The following is a 22,446-nucleotide window of genomic DNA, read 5'->3' on the forward strand; positions in this document are numbered from 1 at the left end:
TTATTCTCCATTCAAAATGGCTATCTCTATCGCCACCCCCCATGGCCTCCCAACAGGCAGTTGTTCGTCCATCTGGTGGCGGGTTTTTGCAATTCTCGGTGGGGTGGATTGTTGCGTTCTACAGTAAGCTGTCCTACCTCTGCCTACTAGGGAGTTTGACAACGGAGAAAACTGCACAACACTCACGAACATTACCTGCCATTTTTTTACACTTTTACGGAACTAAACAAAAAACCACGATAATCTAAAAAATACTCGAAACAAAGACACTAGCACTTACAGTTTCCACTCCCTTAGACTGTTGCTTACCCAGTATGAAAATTCTTAATAACTTTTTGGATACTTAATAATAACGTATGAAATTTACAGAACTCAAAGCTGTGAATAAATAAAATCAATTTTAGTTATTGATTTGGTGCTGTATCTGTTGATTTTAGTCCAGTCTGTTTTGTGAAAAATCACGTAGGGGACACTTCCCAACAAACAATTTTAGCTGCAGACTAGCTTATACAGGCAAAAATGAGCTGTATAAGCAAATTTTTAGCTGTATAAGCTAATCTGCAGCTAAAATTGTTAGTTGGGTTGATCATCCAAGGATTACACACACTTAAACCTTATATACGAGTATGAAAAAATAAAACTCTGTTTAGAGATACCTGATCCTCCAGTATTTTCACACATTGGATCCCGGGATGTGTGTAAACATTAAAATCATAAAAAGGGGATCAAGTGGCCTTTTATTCCTAGAACTACGTTTCCTGGCTTATTTAAGTAAAAAGTACTTTTATGAATGTGTATATCATGTCAAAGGCTTGATAGATTTTTTTATGAATAGTACATGAGTCCCATCCCCTTTAAAAAAACTGCATGTCATTAAAGGGCTATCAAGTCTCCCCCAATTCTTCCAAGGGGCGGACTCAAGCATTTTCCATGCAGCTTCACGTTTTAAGAAGTGCACTGAATACCTTTTAACGTCTAATTTTAACAGGTACTAATCTGCGCATTGGCATACGCATGTTTGACATGTATTGAATGTATTTTTGATACACCATGTATCATCATGTATTTTTCCACGCATTGATTTTTTTTGCGCTTTTTTTTCTGAGCATTTTTCAGGGCATTATTCACAATATGTATTTCGAATTGAGTTATTTGATTACTGATTTGTGTCTAGATTTTTTCAAAATGCGTTTTTAAACATATTCTTGGGGTTTTTAAACATCATTTTGGAGCCATTTGAGTATTTATAAACTTACAAAAGATATTTCCTTGCGAGTCTGTGAGAAAACCGCATCAAGTTTCGATTTTTTCGCTGAGATATATCCTTAGTCAAAACAGCAGATCAAGTGTGTCCACTCTCCCCTATAGGTGCTCGTCTTTGTACATGGTTTTATTGCACATATATCAATGTATATGTGCAATAAAACCATATACATATACTTATAAGTTACAAAATGAGCAAACGTCAGAGAAGTCTGTTGAACCATATATTATTAACAAAGCATACACAGTGGTCATGTCAAGAAAGAGATTGGAAGTAATAGATCTTACTGTCGAGTCGAAAACTAATGCCAGAGAGTTATCCATTATTAAACATTATTAATTCCATACACAAGCTAGACACCGTACTAGTAAATCAACCTAGGTAAGTGAGCCAGTTTTTGGTACTAGTGATCTTTTAATTAGCCCTAGCTAGCTTAAATTTGTTTTTTTTATTGTTTACAAAATTTATTTTGTCATTCATCTACACAAATAAAACCAAAAAAAAAATCAAATTCGACTTAGGTCTTAAGGCCAAAAATTAGAGCACTACTGCCACAACTGGCACACTTACCCTATTTTTTTTATTTTCTGTGCCCTGAAAATTTTGCGGTAACACTTCCAAGAATCGACCTTGCTGCCGCAGTGTCTGGCAAGCCCGTACTGTGGGAACCCAACCCAAATTAATCATTCGTTGCATCTTTAGTCTTTGTCTAGTTGCTCGTGGTAACAATATTCGCAATTCAGTGAATCAACTCGAAAATATATGAATCGGTCGATCAGAAGACCCATTCAGAAAGAGTAACAGAAAACAGAATAAGCCCATAGGATCGTACAACCCTAGCATAGTTCTACTGCGGAGTTTCAACGCGGATATATGAGCGTGGAGTGAAGAATTTAAATTTTCCTAAATCTTTGTTGAGTGACTCGAATGTTAAGCAAGTGGATTGATTGATTGCAGGTTGAGCATAAATCATGTGATAAATGTGTGACACTAGGCAACACTAACAACAGCCGGCAGGAAGATGTGATTTAAAAAAAAAACATAAAGAATGACGATTAGAATAAAATTTGGCACGTACTACTAGCGATTAATGCACAATTTTATGTAGATAACGTTGCTGCCAAATTGAACGGCGCACGTGTCGAATGGACGAGGTAACAAACAAGGGTTTTTTCCCAATCGTTAATCCGGGAGAGTGTGTCTTCGATTGGGAACATGAGTGATCCAGCCCGATTCACGTCAGAGGGTGGCATTAGGGTTTGCATACATGATTGTCTCACGATGTTTGATATACGAGTTCGCATAAGTAAAATGTTGAGCTCTTCAAGAAGATCCGCTATCACTGTGTGTTTAAGTACAAGGGTTCGTCGTTTGAGGAACTTTTTAACTATTCAGGGACGAACGATTCTGGAATATTGATCGATTTCTGATGACGGATCTAGGTTTGAGTTGGGATTGAACACGGGTGAGGCGATTGACATGAAAGTTTGTTTTTATACTTTGGGGAAAACCAACCGGATTTTGAACACGGATTTTCTTTGTCTTTGTAAATGTTTGGCTATAACCGAAGACATTATATCAATTATATCAAAAGCAATAATATTAAAAATATAGACTACTCTTCTCGAGTGGGCGAGAAAATCAAATCAATAGCAAGCTTAACTATTACAATTGGGGATGAGAACATCAAAAGATCTATTAGCTTGATTGATATAGGAGGTAAAATATCAAAAACATTAGTAAATATATGGAACCATAGCTGAGTAATAGCAAAGTCAGTTGTTGTCATATCTAAAGAATGTCAAAAATCATAGAAAATTAATATCACATTTTGCTATAATATATCTCATGAAGCTATTGGTGCATATGGAAGCATTTCGACAAAAGGCATCATACTGAAATAAACCGTCACGTCGTTTGATTTTAGGCTATAGCTGGCATAAATAACGAAATTGTTTACAAGCTTGTATACAACGCTGCTGTAGTGCTGTATTGCGCTTAAATTTGCATGACAAATTGTATAAATATAAGTAAATATTAAATAAAGTTATACAATGGTTATGTCTTTAAAATTTTGCTATTGCATGGAATTCGGTGCAGTTCTGAGGTCAATATTTTCATGTTGTGCTTAACTGAAGCATCCACAATTCTAATGCTCGTTTGATATGATACGGGTGGGCCTCAGGTATTAACATTTAAAGTATATTGCCTGTTAATGTATAAGAGTGTAAGAAGGCTACAACGCTCAAGCACATCATAATAGCCAGATGCCTCAACGTAGAAACGGGTACGTTTTTCTCACTTCCATTGAATTCATCTTCCTACGTTTATCGACTGTCTATTGTCCATTAGAATGTGATTAGCTGTGGACGTGTCTTCAAAATTCGCAAATAGATTTGCACATCATACGTTGTTAGTTTTTACGACTTTGCTTGAACCTGCCAGATATCATAGACGGAAGCGTACTCATCAGCTCACGCACCTAGCGGACCATGAACAATCGATTTTATTGGCCATCTATCAGATCGCCTTACCGTTGGAATTATAAGCGATCCGTGATGTTGACGCTGATCGACCCTTTCGCAAAATATTGTATCCGTGAGAGCGTCACTTCGCAATCAGAAAGCATAAGCAACATATGCGAAATTACCGAATCAAAATTATCATACAATAAGTTATCGAACGATTTGCTCTTCTTCACCTCTGTAGGACATTGAAGACGGCATACATCCGTAACCATCCAACAGCATGGTAGGTAAATCACTTTGCAGCGAAGGCGCCGTTGAGTCCAGAATGGAGCTGACTTTAGAATCCTCACAGCACCTGGTCACGTCCCCGTAATCGTTCTCAGCACTTGATGGACGTTCCAAAAGAGGTCCGCATGCCGAAAATTAAAACAGGCGAATAACAGATGTTGCCCGAATTGAATGACAGGTGGTTTTTAGCAGGCTAGACATTAGTAACAGAGAATAAACATTTATATAATATCGATTTTTTCGTTAAAACGAGACTGCAATACTAAGTGATGCAACTCGGGAAGCGAAATTGGTCTCCTTGGACGAATCGGGAACAGTTCATTGATATTTAGGCTATGGATGGCCGATGATATGCCGGCTCTAAGTGGATTGATGGAAGCAATGAGCACTCAGGGTGGTTGTCAAACATATGGGGAAAGTATTATTCGTATGTCTTCGTGCCTGATGTGCAATCTCTCATACCTCTCTCGCTGAAGGAAAGAAATCTAGCTCAAATGCTATCTCTAACATGTTTCTAATGACCTATTTCATGCATTTATGGACATGTAGCAAAATATTTCAATACAACTACCACAGGCATGAATGGTGATAAAAGTCAGACAGCAATAATAGACTTTGCTACTAACAACGTTTACAGTTGAACAAAATCTGTACAATTGCACTGAACATCACGTAGCAATGGTGTATGGAGTATGAATGAGAGATTCGGTAAAACGGGGTGAAATTGATCATAAAACCGTTCAGGTTTCCGTGCATCGAGAAACATTTTAAATGTGTGAACATCTGCAATATTTTATTACACAGCTTTAGAAGTTTTTTTTTTTCCAAATGGTATTCCTGAAAAACTGATTTAGCCTGTTTCTGAAATGCTATCGCAATGAGTTAATGTATCATTTGTTATATTTACTAGTATCACTAAATATAAACATTTGTATACTTTTCATTCATTCTTAAGCCTTTACCTGTACTCATAAAGCTATGTTCATTGCGTCCAAATATGTCCCAAATGAGAGCAATGAAAAATCCTTTTACTAAGGACGAGTTTAGAGGATTTCAAGACAGGTTCGGTGTTTTTTTTATTGACAAGTTACAAGACTTTCAAGGTTCATTTAAATATTGGGTGTGGAGACAGAGTAGTACAATTAGACATGCTGAGCGTCGTTAGAGGTCTGCAGGACTTCAAGTGCACATAATCTAAGCTTTGAGTGCCATCACAGGGAATGGTATTTGAGAATAAAACTAGATTATATGAGACTTTGTAATTTTCCTTAATTCGGGTTTGTTAACATTTTTAGAATTCTGTTATCGCAAATATGGAAAACACTGATATCTCAGAATGGTTTATTTATACCCAGTGTATCAATACAAATCCATCTTGCATAATACCAAATTATACAAGAAAGATATCGAATATTATTTAAATATGTTAGCAATAATGCACGCTTCCTCTGTACGCTTCGCTGTTATAATTTATCATTCAAAAACACACTTTTGCTTATTTGTAAGCGTGATTGCCTCTCACTCCAAAGGGTGCCTCACGCATTCCCTCGGAAGCAAAGTAAAGCCGTTGGGCCCCGGTCCATGAGTTAATGGGTAGATATGTAGGGTCCAGGTGTGGAAGCTGCCTTCTTGGCGTCGGTAGTAAAACAAGATTTACGAAAAACAAAACAACGAAGAAAAAAGAATACTTAGCTTAATGCTTTCTTCAGCAAGTTTTATAAACTTTAAATTTGAAGCAGCATGTAATTGCTATGAATTTTTAAACCACATGTCATCTAAAATGCAATTTTTATATTCATTTAAATATAACTTGAAAACCAGGATAAATTTTGCAATTGTGTCAAGCCAGACATTTTTTATTTCAGTTCTTCTAAAAGATAAAACACACAAACTAAAATAAATGTGAATTTCGTACAATAAAGTGTTTGTACGATTCTGCATAATTTTCGGTGACATTTTTTGTTCCACGTTTTCTACTTTGTAAAATTGACAATAATATCTCAAAAATTATGATACTTCCTAATACTGTAAGTTTAAGCTATTAAATTTGAACTGTATGTACACATTTAAAGCACATAACATATTTTTCGTTCTGACTTGTAACTATGTCAACACAGTGTTAATCACATTTTATTTTTATTAAATGATTTGAAAAATGTAAAGGATAAGATTTATTGAAAGTGTATAAAGAAGATCCTATAGAAAAAATATAGAACAACCTTGATACGAATACCATTAAAAATTAAAAATTTACAGGCAATTTTTTATGTTTGTTTTATTACTTGAAAAGACCTTAATATAAGGTATAAGATTTAAAATTGAGCAAAGAACCATTAATGCGACAGGTCTCCAATTAACAGTGATGATTCAACATTTATATATGAAGCAATTTTTGAATAATATTTTCTCGATCTGGTTTCTTCGTGGTAGACAATTTACTTGTTCCACCATATTGATGGTATAAAACTCGTTCTCCAGAGATTGATGTTGATTGTTGTCCATCTCAGCGGCTGTTTTCATCGAAAGTCCACTTGAAAAGCTTTCTTCTTTGATTAGTTTGAACAGTTGCTTGGGTGAAATAACAGGCAACCAGCGAATCCAAACTTCCAAACACATAAAAGCAACCAACTATAAAGACAAAACGCTTGCTACTACTTCCACAATAAAGTCTCTCTGTATTATAGCTTGATCGGAGTTGTAGAAGGTTAATGATATATTGCTTGCCTGCTTTGTTGCTGCAATCAGCGTTGCCAGGTCATTTTCAGAAAAAGCTGGACCAGGTAAAATCTGGAATGCTCCGAAAAATCCTCTTTTTAACATAATGCTATTGAAATCAAAGTGATGTGCCAATCTCCCATAAAAATAGGTCAGTATTATCATCTGGAATTTATTTAAAGTACTAGAATGGTTATAAATTACATGTTTAAATTAATTAAATAAAGCAAATAACTTGTTAGCATTGCCTTATTTACCTCCTGACCGCCGCAACGATGTCATTGGTATTCAGGATAATGTGACCTCCATCGGTGCTATTGTTTCCAATTTGGAATTCAATGACTATGCTCTGCAGCTCGGAGATTATAACCAGCCTTTGCTCCGGTGGAGTAAGTCGTACGATGGGTCTTTCCAGGTTGAGCCTCAATCGGTTCTATCGGCTGCTAGTTCAACGCTTATCGACGGTTTCGCTTTACATGGCCTCACGCAGATCAATGGTGTATTGAATAGGAACGCTCACTTTCTAGATCTTGTTTTGTCTAACGAAGCTGCAACTCTGGCATGCACCGTTTCGGAAGCCATAGAACCTCTGATCTTTTTTGATGTAGACCACCCTGCTTTAGACGTCCTGATGAACTTCCCAGCGCCAGTCGTTTTTGAGGATTGTTCCGTAAATAATCGTACACTGGCGTCCAGCCGACTATGTTGCGATTAGCGCTGCTATTTCCGGTATCGATTGGCGACCATTAGAATTAGCTGGATGTGTTGTAGATGCCGTTGAATATTTCAGTCAAATGATTTGGGATATCATGGGTAACTTTGTACCTATTGCCCGCCCCGCACCAAAGCCACCATGGTCTAACGGTCACTTGCGTCGACTGAAACGGTATAGGGCTAAATCGCTACAAAGATACTGCCAAAATCGTTCGTACATTACGAAGCAGGAGTTCAACCGCACAAGTAACGACTATAGGAAATGCAACAGATTACTGTATCGACGATATGTCTTCCGCACGCAATCATCTCTTCGCAGAAATCCAAAGCATTTCTGGTCGTTTGTAAACTCTAAAAAGAACGAAGTCGGTTTGCCATTGTCAGTTCATCTCGGTGAGCAAACCGCTGAATCTGAAGCGGAGAAATGCCGCCTTTTTGCTCAACATTTCATGAGTTCGTTCAATGAATCTTCGGCCTCACCAAATCAAGTTACGATTGCTATAAGCGATTCTCCAACAGATGCATTTGAGCTCCGTCCGTTTTACATCAGTGAACATACCGTCAATCTAGCTCTTCAAAGGTTGAAACTCTCGTTTGCTGCCGGGCCAGACGGCATTCCTGCGTCCGTTCTGAAGCTGTGTTCGGAGTCGTTGCTCACTCCCTTGGCGAAGTTATTTAATCTGTCACTACAAGAGAGTAAATTTCCTGAGGCGTGGAAATTTTCGTATATGTTTCCCGACCACAAGAAAGGTGATAAAAGGAATGTCCAGAATTACAGAGGAATCACATCACTATGTTGCTGCTCCAAAGTATTTGAGATTATCATCAATGAGGCGCTCTTCAGCTCTTGTAAAAATTACATCTCACGGCTCAGCATGGATTCTACCCAAAACGGTCAGTTACAACCAATTTGACCGAATTCGTGTCGCTCTGCGTTCGGACAATGGACTCTAGCAGACAAATCGACGCGGTTTACACTGATCTCAAGGCTGCATTTGACCGAGTAGACCTCAATATTCTTTTGAGCAAGCTTGAGAAACTCGGAGTGTCTGGATCCTTCATCTCGTGGTTTATATCTTACCTTACCAACCGTTCGCTTTGCGTTAAGATTGGAGCTTCTCGTTCTGAAGTGTTCACGAACGTTTCCGGCGTTACCCAGGGAAGTAATCTGGGACCCCTTCTGTTTTCGCTTTTCGTCAACGAGCTTTCGTGTCTACTGCCACCTGGATGCCAGCTATTCTACGCTGACGATGTCAAAATGTATGCGGTTATCAATTGCATCGCTAATTGCGAGGAGTTGCAGCTGATTGTGGATCGTAAGCAGAGTTGGTGCTCCCGTAATTTCTTGACGCTCAGCATCAACAAGTGCAATGTGATATCATTTCATCGCAAACAAAACCCGATAATATTTGATTATTCCATTTCCGGGCAACCATTAGAGAGGATTTGCCAGGTCAAAGATTTGGGAGTAACACTCGACTGTGAATTGACCTTCAAACCGCACTACAATGACATCCTGACTAAAGCTAACAGGCAGCTTGGCTTTATGTTCAAAATATCTGAAGACTTTCGCGATCCGCTTTGCCTGCGGCCGCTGTATTGTTCTTAGAGTATAGTGCTGTCGTCTGGTGTCAGGTTCTTAGAGTATAGTGCTGTCGTTTGTTCGCTACGCGCTTCGTCATCGGCCATGGCGTGACACGGCTAATGCGTTTAATGACGTCTATGCATTGTTTGACTTTAATGTGCCGTTAACTGTTTTTATTAGAAGACTGTCCTGAATACGAATGTGTCCTGTTTTTGTTTTAATTATACTTTTTTTAATTCATTAAGACAACCATATGTCAGATGAATCATTGGAACAATAAATAAATAAATTGCTAAAATAATCTAAAAGTTGAAAAGTATTGACACGGTGTGCCCAAAAAGTTCAAATATCCATTACGCAGCATTTCAAAAATTAAGTTACATGTGGGTAAAAAAAAACAGAAAATATGGTTAGAATTGTTTTTTAAACTGTTACTTTTTTAAAAAAGAATGAAAAGCAAAAAAATCAAGGAAATTTGATGGGATGGATTTTTTGAACTAATAGTCGATGTAGTCCTTACTATTTGATGCAGTACCAGAATTTAAATATTTTATTAGTTCTAAATAATTCTAATATTACTCTGAAGTTGATCAGATTTTCAATTTCATTCTTGACATCATACAACACACAACACCCAGCAGATCAGTAGGAAATTTTATTTTGAAACAAACTTCACCGGGCTGAAGTGGGAATCAAAGCCTAATATCGTGGAACTCACACACCGTTTACCTAAACTACGGGTAGCTCTACTATTCGCATGACCATTACGAATAATTTTATGCCAAAGAATAATTTTATTATATTACTAAAATGGAACTTGCAATGATTCTAAATTCCGGAATTTATATTTTTCGCATCCCAGTTCATGATTTTTTTTTGTTGGTCTGAATTTACTTGGAACTCTTCACAGGACATCTTCGCCTTTTTTTAGTTCAATTCAAATCATTCTAGAATTCCATCATATTTCTTTTCTATATTCGCCTAAAATAATCTTGAAAATATCTAAACTTTTCCAGCAACATTCTAAGAGTTCTTAGCATTACATCTTGTAATCTCTTATAAATCACTCTCCAATTCCACAACTTCCTTAAATTGGTAATAAATTCCAAGAATTGGCTCATTTTTGTGTCCATTTTTCTGAATGAAATTCTTAAAATATTTTTAATAATTTCCTTGGTATACTCTTCAGAATGACCGTCACACTCTTCTCAGACCTATCCTATAATTCCCTTTAAACTCCTTTGTAGGTAAGGTCAGAATTGTACTTTGCTTTTGGAAAAGTACTTTGCCAAAATGGGTTTGAAAGTCTTCCAGAAATTGCGCTTATTAAAATTAATCTCCTTAGAAACATTAGACAGAATTCCATTGAAATTATTCTCACGATTCGTATTAAGGAGTATGGAGTTTCATCATAAGAATTTTCTATGATTTCTCTTCCGGATTGTATTTCCTTTATTGAAAAAATCTGCATGCAATTGTCATCACAGTTGACAAGACAATTGACACCGTCTTCAACCAGAGGTTGCACAGACTAAATATTTAACACTAGACAACGAACAACACACCTCACCCATTATACCAGTAGGGAAATTTTCAGGTTGCCAAAATTTGCACGTGAATCAAACCCTCACTTCGTGGCACTCACAATACGCCTAAATGATGGGTGGAGCCGCACGATCCTGAAACCTACAAAGATGGATGTAATTCAACTCAGGGGTAGCTTGAGATTCTCCTTTGATTTCACAAAGAGTTCGCCTCACACTTAAATGTGCACTTTTTTCAGAATTATCTTAAAATTCCAATAATGTCCAACGTTGATGGCCTTTAATAATTAAAATAGCAAGTTAAGCTTCTTATTTTTTATTACACAGATAAAAATTCTGAATTTTAATTGTGATGTAAACATTCATTCTCGTAAACTTGTATTTCATTTCACGCAACCGAGCAACTTGAAAACAATGTTGTTTACAAAGATGGGCTTTTGTATACAATATTTGCTGCATTGCATGAAATGTCTCAGAACTTTATCTGATTTATAATGTAAAATTATATGATATGTGATGCTCTATTTATGTGCATCATATTCAATAGAAATTTACACTACTTTTTCGAACTGTGTAAAGGGTAAATCAATTGCAATGATATTTTTAAACGCGATATGTTTCAAAAATCTGGAAAAATGTGGAACATATTTAAAAAATCTGGAAATATACGTAGTCTGTCTGTGTATCTGGCAAGACGACTAAAAATCTGGAATACTGGCAACGCTGGCTGTAATCAAGTATGGGAAAACCGTTTTGCATTTATTACTCACTCACACGCATACAACATTAGAAACGAGCAGTGGCGTTCGTATTATTTTTTTTTCCTTGAATTGTTTTCCGTCGATCTTGTTTTCCGTGCTGAGCACCAATGCTACCGACGCCAGGTAGGCGGCATCAACTCATGAGCCGTGGACCGAAGGAAGGCGTGATCAGAGATGTTATGCCTCAGAACATCCCGGCGGCACCGACTGGGATTGAACCATGGCCTGCTTGAGCAACAGACATACAGCTGAGCGTAACATGAATGATTTTGAGTGAAGTATTGTGGATGATTCCTATTAACATGGCTAAAAAAAATATTGTAACCAGGGCTGTTATCTGATCACTCAATGTGCGCAATGTACTGAATTTCTGAAATAAACAAAGTGAGAATCAAGCAATCACACAGTTTGCTTGTATTTCACCTTGCGCAAATGTAAAGCAACAGAGAAGAGAAGACAGACACACACCCAGAAAGAACGCAAACTCAATGTGTAGCCATCGCTCTGACGACTCCGACGCAAAGAGCGCCACTCAGTGTAGGGTAGCAAATGGGAAACCCAGCAAAAAGAAAAAAATATTCTTCGTTATGCTGTTCTTCATCTCCTATGCATGCAGTCGTGGTAAGCAAAACCTGCAAAGAATTCAAAGAAGAAATTAGCGCTTGTTGTATTATATTCGTTCCCTGCGCCGCACGTAGTGTACCGCTCATTGTGTGGATCGCTTTCTCACAGATTAGTTGGAAAAGAGTGTGCGAAGTAAATGGGAGAACTACACACTCTTTGTCGAGTGTTGTAAGATGCATGCATAAAGTTGCTTTGCTAACGCTCTGAGGTGCTTTCCAGCCCTGACTGTAACATATAAACAACAGCGTCACGCAATTACTGTAAAACTGCTGTGGCCAATTCAACTGATTTAAATCACTTGCCAAACAATATCTCACTCGGCTATTTAAACCGCTAGCGTTTGGTTTTTACGCATTCAATCGGGTTCCCTAGGTAGAGAAAATTGCTCGGTTGCCTTTCAGTTTATCCTTCATTCTTTCTACTGCTGTCAGTTCCAAGTCTACCCGCAGAGTCACTTGGTTGGAAGAATGTACAACACTCGTTCGGCAATCTGTTTTTAGGTGAGGATGGATATTTTGTGTTTGTGGTGCTCGCACGAGTGAATGATTATTCCCATGCTTGGTTGCAATATACACGGATGAGGACATAGCTTGATCGGAATCGAGAAAAGACATAAAAAAGTCCCATTAACACATGTGTATCATCTTCGGCGGTACTTTGTGAAGCTACTTGTCAACAATTTGGCCGTTTCCTTCTACCGACCCGAGCGAGCTATATTGCAAAGGCCGTTTGTCATGAAAAAAGGGGGAGAAGATTATATCATTATTGCTTTCCATTTCTGACATAGCGTTATCGTTAATCGGTGATTTTTTGTCATTTTGTAATTTTGAGATAGTTTTGATTCCTTGCAGGTAACTAAGCAGATCGACGGAAGTGAAATTAATTGAATAACAGGATGATTGAGCTTAGCAACAGTTACGGACCCATTACATGAAGGACTTCACCGTGACTATTTAATGAAATACAACGTCTACGTCCTTTTGGTGTACATACCATTGCCATATTGTGAAGTTTATTAAAAGTTTTGAATGAAAATTTTTGTGTCACGTCACCACCTGGAATGGGTCTATGGCATTTGTTTTTGTATGCAGAAAACCAAAAACTCTATATTTATCACACAATTTTAGAGGCGAAAACCAAAAAATTAGAAACATTTTCAAACCTCCAGGGTTGCTTCCACTCACTTGCTATAAAAAATGTTTTTCGGAATTATGTAATCATTAGAACCGAAAATGGTACTAAATAGTAAGCTACAAGAAAAGTTTGTAAACAAGGTAATTGATACATAAAACCTGTCTCTACTACTACTACTTTGAGTGAACGCTCACGAGTCATAAATTCACTGATTGTGACGCACTAAAAGCAAAATTAAAAGGTTTTGTGTGTCAAATGCATACTTTCCAACCTCTTGCTTATTTCTAAGTATGTACGTTAATCAATTAAATTTTCTCATTAAATCACTTGAAACCCGTTTAATAAAAGTTCAGATGACATAATGTTGATGTTTTTACCATGACCATGGATGTGCTCATAATTTATTATACAAATAATGCTCATGCTCATCGTTTGTCATACAAGTGTATCTGCGGCATAAGCTTTCTAAAACGAGTCACTTACGTTGCAAAGCTTCGACAAGGGATCTGATAAAACTAATATCTTTACGGGTTGCAGCACCATTTTCTCCATCCTCATTGTGTGTTGCCTAGACACAATCATATGGTTTAATATATCGCTCCAGAATGATATCGGTGCTATCCCACCTGGTTTCATTAAGCATCCTTCGTTATTAAAACTCGTTTTTCGGAGAATCCTGGAATTGTGGTTTTTCATTATTTGTTTCTTATAAATAATGGGGGTTATTCCGAGAGTCGTCAGGTCGTGGTGACGTGACCCTCTGTGCAAATCAAATGGAGAGTCACGTCACCACGACGTGACTATTCTCACTTCACTAGTGGCAAGTAACCCCCAATGTCGCCATCTTCATCACGAACATCGGTTGTGCTACATTTCCCCAAATGTCGTTTTTCCGAACGCCATTTCCCCGAATGCCCATATCTCCGAATCCCACACAAACATATACTCCATTTACCCGAATGCCATTTCCCAAATGTAATTTCCTCGAATGAAATCCAAAAATTTATAAAATACATTGACTGTACTACATTTCTTAGGTTAGTTTCGCGAGCATTAAGAAGACATCTTTGAATATTGCAACACTTAACCTTAAAAGAACAGCTCATGATTAAAAGAAGGGAAAATTTCTGTTCAAAGTAAAGAGGTGAGAGTTTTAGTGAGGGGGCTGTAGTTTTACGAGATTTTTTCTTTTATAAATTCAAATCGAGGAGTTTGGCAAAACTTGTGAGATAGGTTTAACTTACCCATTTCCGACCTATTAAGCACAACCTGCACTTAGTCTTTCTTAATCTAGCGTAGTTTAGCCCCCAACCGGAATGTTATTATTACTAATGGCTTCTCTGCCTACGGATTCTAAACTCGGCCTAACGCATTGAAACGCCAATAAATTCACTTCGGCCTATCGGATGAAGATAAAGATTGATTCGGTCGGAGCGCTTCATTTGTATTTGAGAATATTGGGTGCAAATATTCATATCACGCCACGCGTTCTTATTGACTTCGTTTGGTAGCATTTGAACTAAAGTATCGTACCAAACGCATAATCTACCTGTTAACGCCGAAGTCATGGATGTAAACTGCTTATGTAAAAAAGTAGGAATAAAAATATTTTTCCAATTTGTCAAACCATCGATCTCACATGTTTCTCCAAAGTTTTCGAAAGAACTGCTCTTAAATAAAAGAAGGAAAAATCTCATTAAAATTTATAACCAATTTGTCAAACCGACGATATTTTGCCAAATTTTTCGATATAAATTCAAAAATGAAAGTTATATATTCTAAAAATATATTATCAATTTGTCAACCCTAATAGGAATGTACCATATTTACATATGATACCACAAATATTCAACCTCATCCCATATTTTTGGAACTAAGTAGGTTGTTAAGCATGGTGTTCCAAGAAACAAATCAAATAATGATGAATAGTAAATGAACTGAAAACAAGCATACTGGTTTTGGATTATTATTCTATATATATAAATGAAAATGCTTTTACCGGCTCAATACATTAATAATGGGGAAATAGGGACATAGTGAGCATCCTGTGCTTTGGCAATAGGTTTCTAGCTACTCGAAGCACATTAATTTGTAGTTGGGTTAAACTCATAAACATTCCATTTGCATGGTTGGAAATTTAAGCTGGGTTGCAATCTGCTAACTATGCTCAAAATATAGCAAGAAAATTGCCAGTAATAAGGGTTGGAACTAACTTTTTCCGGGGATATGGCATTCGGAGAAATGGCACTTTCGGGGAAACGGTAATCGAGGAAATGGGTATTCGGGGAAATGGCGTTGGGGTTCGGGGAAGTGAAATTCGGGGAAACGACATTCGCGGAAATATAGCACAAACCGAGCATCGCATCCACTGGCCTAGAACAGAACAGTCATATTCACGCTATCGACAATAAATTCTTCTTGAAGTTTGGAACTGCTTCGCCTTTTATTCGAACGTTTAAACCTGGCAAGCTTGACGAATCAAACTGCTCTTTGCGTCATGTGGGAAGTTTCAGCGGACAATTAGTAGTAAAGTCGCAGTTTTCTTACAGGTAAAGCAGGTATTGCCTTTCAATCGTTTTGAATTTAGCTTTGACTAGTACGCACCTTCACCTTGAATCTTGAATCTTGAAATCGTCTTCCTGGGCAATCCTTTCAGCAACGTGTTGGTGCCCTCAATGGTTATCACATTGTTAATAGAGTGCCTACTAGGGTGTCCCAAAATAGCATTTTGTCATGAAACCTAGAGGCTCACCTTTCAAATTATAGCTTAGGGTGTTACAAACAAACTTTTGTAAGGCGGCAACTCTGGAAAATGATGTTTAGAGGTTTTAAATTTAAGTTTTTCGCAATTCCTAGCAGTGTATAATTGAACATCAATGACTCTTTCTTCCGAGCAAAAGTGGTTACTGAGCATTTCTTCGTGTTCATAGTCATCCGGTTTAAGTCTCATTAGTCACTAAATCTGATAATTTGCTTTTGTAGAAACAAAGCATCGGCGTGCGTTTGAATCATTAAAACAATCTTCAGATCGCTGAAGGATAGACGAGGTTCCTCTAGCACAAGGTTTACTTCATTGAAGTAAATAAGGAAAATGAATGGCCCGAGGTGACTTCCCTGGAGTATGCCCGAGTTTGCTGGGAAGGTACACTCCTCTATTGAAACACAAACAAAGGAACCATGATAGTAAGGATTCGTTGATCCCAGTCGTTCAAGTTTAACTGCGATGGTGTGGTTGATACTGTCCAATGCTGCTGATAAATCAGTGTAGATAGCGTTGGTCTGGTAACGCTCCACCAGGTTATTCGTAATGTATGATGCAAAGCACAGCAGATTGGTTGTCGATGATCGATTGGACACAACACCTTGTTGGTCTTCATGAAGATATTGCTTACATTGCTATAACAATGGCTCCATAACAACAAGTTTAAAGAGTTTATAAACAGCGCAGTGATGTGAATCCACGATAGTTTTCTACATCCTTCCTATCTCCGTTTTTTATGAACTGGATACATTTGTGCATTCTTCCAGCACGTTGGAAAGTCACCTGTTGACAGAGATAATCCAAAAAGATGGCGTATAGGTTCCAGTAGACATGTCAAATATTGCTTCAGGAAAACAGACGGAATACGATTAGGCCCTGGATTGTAAGTCGATTTCAATCTGGCTGCTGCCGAAGAGATGATCCTTTCGTTCACCGGAATTTCGTTCAGGACTTGATTGAATGTGAGCACATGGGAAGCAGCTCGGGAAACTTGTTGGACTGTGATACTCTCATTCGTGAACACATTAGCGAATTTTGTTGGCAGATGTCGTCTATGCTTAATGCGACATTAGTTCCTAATTTCATCGTAGAAGGAAGGCCGAATTCTTTGCGTTGTTCGTTAAAGAATTTCCAGAAGCTCTTATTTTTTCCCTTGACTTCTTTTCCGTCTATCTTGTTTTCCGTGCTGAGCACCAATGCTACCGACGCCAGAGAGTCAGCTCCCACACCTGGACCCTACCTATCGACCCATCAAGTCATGAACCAGGTACCAACGGTTTTACTTCCTTTCCGTGATCAGAGATGTTATGCCTCAGAACATCCCGGCGGCGCCGGTTGGGATTGAACCCAGGCCTGCTGGGGTGCCAGAAGCTCTTAGGATTGGATTTCAATTTGCGTTGGATATTTCGTTGGTAATACGAAAAAATTTTCTGTGAAGCCTTCAGTCAAAAATACTTGCTTATTTGTTTTTTTTTATCGCAATGATCCAGCAAGCGTCACTAGAATTGGTACGCGCGTTTGGATCCCAGAGACCTTGGTTCGAATCCCGGTTGAAACCGGGAGCAAATTCAAAAGCTTCTCATTTAAAGAGCACTTTGAGAAAAATAACATTTATTTAAGCGAACCCCTCTTTCTCCGTTTCGTTTTGTGTTTGTCTCAATATGAATGTCAATGTTCGCCTCAATGTGATAAGCTGTAAAGTTTTCCCCTGAATGTAGATAACATGCACAGAAATAGAAATAGTTGTTGAATATTATATCCAAAAAGCTGCACAGAGGTCATTCTGCCGACATACATCGATTTTGCGAACAAAATTACAATATGTAATATTGTATCTGCTTTTTGCTATAACATCATTATTTCATACATCAGCTTGAATTACGTTGATCGATATTTAATTTTTTTAAATACGTAGATATGTGTAAGTTTTGATACCTGCTATGATGTAAATCTTATCAAAATATTCTCAGAAGTACCAGTAAACATGGGTACAGGTTGAACGTACCTCCCGGTATCTCAACTTTATATGGATGGGATGAGTGATTTTTTAAAGGAAAATTGAGCTTTTAAGATTATTTTCAAAAATACGAAGATACGTAATTCTTTTCGCACCTGTTATGGCTTAAATCTTCTCAAAATATTCTCAGAAGTGTCCCGGAGACGAACCAGCCTTAGGCTGAAAGTCTCCTTAGTAAAGAAACCATCTGTTTGGGTACAGGTTGGGTACGCTATCTCAACTTTATTAAGATATTATTTAAATATAATATAATGCAGCTCGTAAACGTCACTTTTGATCGAAATGACGTTTGACACAAATTTGTAGAGAATAATAATATCTTTTTGAGAAAAATATACACGGAAATTATTAAAAGTAACAAATAAGTCAAAAAACAATATTTTATCAACTTTTGTAAAAATTGTTTTGCTCGATGGATTGATTTTAAAAATCAATCCCTCATATATTTTTTCGGTCAGCCCAGTAAAAAAATACCAGTTAAAAAGTGCTACATTTTACAATAGAGTATCATATCGACATAGGGGAATTTACGTATTCTCGTCAATCTAAGCAGCGTCCGAACTTCTATTAGCGATTTCTCAGCGTCACACACATACATGACAGGTTTGTTTGTTGACATTTATCTGCTGCTTGCTGTTCTACCAATTCCAATCGACAGAATTGATCAAAACGGGTTGAACATGTTTTTACAACGCTCCAAACTTCTCAGGTGAGAGTGACTATTGTCGGCAGTCTCTTTTTCTTCGGCACCCTTTCCATTTGAACTGCGTGTTAACCAGCTGTTCTATTATCGGCAACTCGAAATCAGCCGTATTTTGTAGTATGTATATTTCATTTAAAGAAAAATATGGTATAACAGGAATTCACAGTCGTAAAAATGTAATCAGATTGAAGCTGAAAAAGTAAGGAATCGGCATTCAGCGAAGAGTTTTGATGGGAAAATACAGTGAAATAAACGTTTCAATTTCGGTTGCCGAAAACAGTCAATGGGTGCCGAAGCCATAATTTACCCTACTGGTGGTGATTGAACTTTGTAGATTATTAATTTCCTTTTTTTGAAGTATGAGCGATTTTGTTTGAGGGAGTATTTTTAGCGCAGGAGTCTACTTTGGTACGAAATGCGCAACAGCTAATTTTGCGAATACACTAAAAACTATTTTTTTAAGCGGGCTGAGTCGAAGTGACCTTGCTTGAGTTCTGATCATCGCTATGAGGAAAATGGATGCAAATAAAAATTTTGTCATGTACTGATATATCGTAAACCATTAATCAAATAATCTTTTCGGATGTAAATAGGTTTAAGTAAAAGTCAACTAGATTTAGTGAAGTATGTAATGATTATTTTACATTGCTAAAATTTATAAATTTACATTGTGCACTAGAACCATTCAACTGAAAAGTTAAATAATAACATGAATTTTTATTTCATATTTGACTTCACCATTTGCTCACTGTAAAAAAAAAGCTTTTACTATTGTGTTTTTTTTTCAGATTTATTAGAAAATTTACCATCAATAATTGATAATAATAATAGATATATTTATTCAAAACAGTTTTTTAAAGTATTGATTAAATTTCATAAGATAATTTTTTAAACGAATTGATTCATTTTATAACCTTAGTTTGATCATCAGATCATTCAACTTTGATTCAAATTTTTTTTTTCATATGTTTAATGGAAATAAAATTTATTATTTTTTCAACCGATCATGAATACGTTAAACACTACCATGATTCTGCGGAAAATGGTTTTTTCTTCAGGATTTTAAAACACTTAATAAACAACTGTGGAAGTGCTAACTACTGCAAACACTACAGTTTTTTACATCTAAGATCAAGACAATTTAGTCACGCTAAAACGAAGTGAAATCTGACGCTGATTTTAATTTTGTTTCCTAACTTGCTTATCGGAAATAAACAATGATAAATTTTAAGATTGTATCACGCTAACAGGAACTCAAACAGTTTTGTTCATCAGGTTGCATGGGTGGCACAACCACCCCACATCCCTGTGACGCATGGACTGACCACATGTGCCGGCTGGATTTTTCGCCATTTCTTTCGATTTTGCAAATTCGCGCTCCTCCAGTGTTCGAAGACTCTCGTTTTCCCGTTCTGGCATTCCCGCTTCTCTTGATTGGCCGATCCGAGTTTCTCTTTCGCTCGCGCAATGCTTTCAAGTAAGTCAAATTTAAATTTATTCTAAAATCTAATAAAATCGATAGCCTTACATACGAAATCAGTTTGCGCACACTGGAACAAAAGAGGCAATAATAATTTACCCCGCATGAATACCAACTAATCTTTTCGCTATTTTCGGTATAAAAGCGCCCGTACCCGGTACCAGAATTATCAGTAATCGGTGGGAACTTATCCAAGCATTACATAAGTTTAGCTCCTGATTTTTGGTCTGAGAACTTCAGCCGAAGGCGTGCTCGAAATTTAGGAACATCAAACCTACGTTTCGAACAAAAAAACAAAACATCCTCGAATTGAGCATCAATCGAAGTGAACAAAAAGTGAATTTAGTAAAAATGATGATTAAGGTCGTGGCTGTGTTAGTTGTGCTGTGTGGAATCAGTGCTGGATACTCGATTCCTATGCGAAATGGTGCGTGTTCATTGTCCAAAAGGACATGTATTTGAATAGTTAAAGTGTTTTTGAAGTGATACTAATTGTGAATATTTCTCAACTGGCAGCTTTCATGTACTACCCGCAACCAATGGGCTATATGGCTCCCCGGCAAACCATGTACGGAGTCCACTACCAAAATCAGCAACTCCGGAATCAACGTCGCTCGGCTGGAGTGTCTGCCTTCGCTGCTGGAAACACCCTTGCTTCCGGAACGTATCTGAAGGGTAAGTTGTTGGAAATGCCTCAAGCTGGGCTTGAAGTGTGACAGTATATTATTAATCATCAGATTGCCATACCACAGATGTTGAAAGTGCTGAGTTGCCTGTTCAGGACCCGAACGTGCAGTCTGTGGCTGATGTGTATCCAGGAGAACAGTTCCCACTTGAAGATGAGGTCCAACAAGATGTCCCAGCTTTTCACGAGCTGGAGGCAGAAGAACCCATCGCTGACGAGTCATTTGCTGCTGCTCCAGCCGTGATCCCAGACAAGAAGAAGAAGAAGGTTACCGTTCAGCTGGACTCTGCCGAGGAAGATGAACAAGACACTCAGGTCAGTCGTCGTGGGGCTAGCCGTCCTGCTGCTCCAAATGCCTATTTCCCAATCAACTTTGGAAGCGCTAGCGGCGGAGCCATTGCTATTGCCAACTCGTACAGTACCGGAAAGGGAGGATCGGCCACTAGCACTGCAACCGCCTACGGAAGCCCTGCAACGGCTGAGCTTAGAAGATCTGCCCCAGTCCAGCTGAAGAGGAAACCTGCCAAACTGCGAGCTAGACAGTATTAGATTTCTAGTACTGCACTGGGCTAGTAGTTCAGTGTTCATAGCGGTAAGGCTCCCTAATTTATTAAGCTCAATCCAACTCCGCCGTAGGTTAACGAAAGAAAAAGTGCAAATGAAACGACTAGCATTGTAATTCTGCAAAGTGCCACTAGCATTCACTATTTATTTTGTAATTAGCTGAACCCTTTGAGTCCAAAAAGAAGACGATTACTAAAAATACACGAGATTTCGAAATAAATACAAGTTGGTATTTTAAAAAATATCCGAATATCACAGGCTGATAGCAATTGTCAGTAGTTCACAAGAATCTCCATCAATTACCTCTTTTCGATTTCTTATAAGATTAAAATATCTTGATAGCAAGCTTCAATCTTTTTTCGGCCCATGATCTTATTTTGGATATGTTGCCAACGAGAATTTTAAATCTATTTAGTCTCATTTAAGTCATAAACAAATCATACAGATGTTGCTTTACATAGGTGTAGCACTCCTAGCGATTGGCTAAACATTTTAATACATGGTGTATCAGAATCCGAACATTAAGAGGAAGCGATGTGATATGCATGATTAGTGTAGCAAAGGAAAAACTTATAATATTAGCATTGTAAGGAAATAGTCAAAAAATGTATTTTCCAAACAAATAGTCATAAATTGCATGTACAGTGAGGAATCCTTATTCCCGGATGGTTTTTTCGTCCGTATTATTTTTAGATACTTAGACGCCGTTAGTTTGCTAAAAAGGATATTACATCTTCTTCTTTTTCTTCTTCGCATTTCAAGCTTATTGCATATCGCATATTAGCTTATTGCGTGCTCTCAACTTAGTGTTCTAGACGTACTTCCACAGTTATTAATTGAGAGCTTTCGATGCCTGTACCATTTTTGCATTGATATGATTGTGTGACAAGTCCAATCATACTTCTATGCCCAGGGAAGTCGAGAAATTTTCCAACCCGAAAAATTCCTAGACCGAACCGGGAATCGAACCCAGCCACCTCCAGCATGGTCTTGCTTTGTAGCTGCGCCTTTACCGACTGAGCTAAGGGAGGCCCCGGTCAGTATTTTACCTGACGAAGCTCAAGCATCTAAGAATTCGAATAAAGGAATGCGGGCAAAACAAACCATCCGGGAATAAGGATACCCTACTGTACTTTTAC

General features: G+C 37.7%; 1 protein-coding gene across 2 annotated transcripts; it reads left to right on the plus strand.

The window, feature by feature from the left end:
- Positions 1–20,232: 20,232 nt before the first annotated feature.
- On the plus strand, positions 20,233–21,532 carry LOC135698136 (uncharacterized). 2 transcript variants are annotated; one of them, XM_065218027.1, is made up of 3 exons: positions 20,233–20,485; positions 20,575–20,733; positions 20,796–21,532. In XM_065218027.1, the coding sequence occupies exons 1-3, from the start codon at positions 20,410–20,412 to the stop codon at positions 21,290–21,292; spliced, it is 732 nt and encodes a 243-aa protein (XP_065074099.1). In that variant the 5' UTR covers positions 20,233–20,409; the 3' UTR covers positions 21,293–21,532. The 2 variants fall into 2 exon arrangements, with proteins under 2 accessions (XP_065074099.1, XP_065074108.1); XM_065218036.1 differs by having other exon boundaries at positions 20,811–21,532.
- The last annotated feature ends 914 nt before the right edge of the window (positions 21,533–22,446 follow it).

Source organism: Ochlerotatus camptorhynchus, unplaced genomic scaffold (genome assembly GCF_037179485.1).
Source record: "Ochlerotatus camptorhynchus isolate MF236.1 unplaced genomic scaffold, CSIRO-AGI_Acam_v1.1 ptg000008l, whole genome shotgun sequence".
NCBI classification, from domain to species: domain Eukaryota; kingdom Metazoa; phylum Arthropoda; class Insecta; order Diptera; family Culicidae; genus Ochlerotatus; species Ochlerotatus camptorhynchus.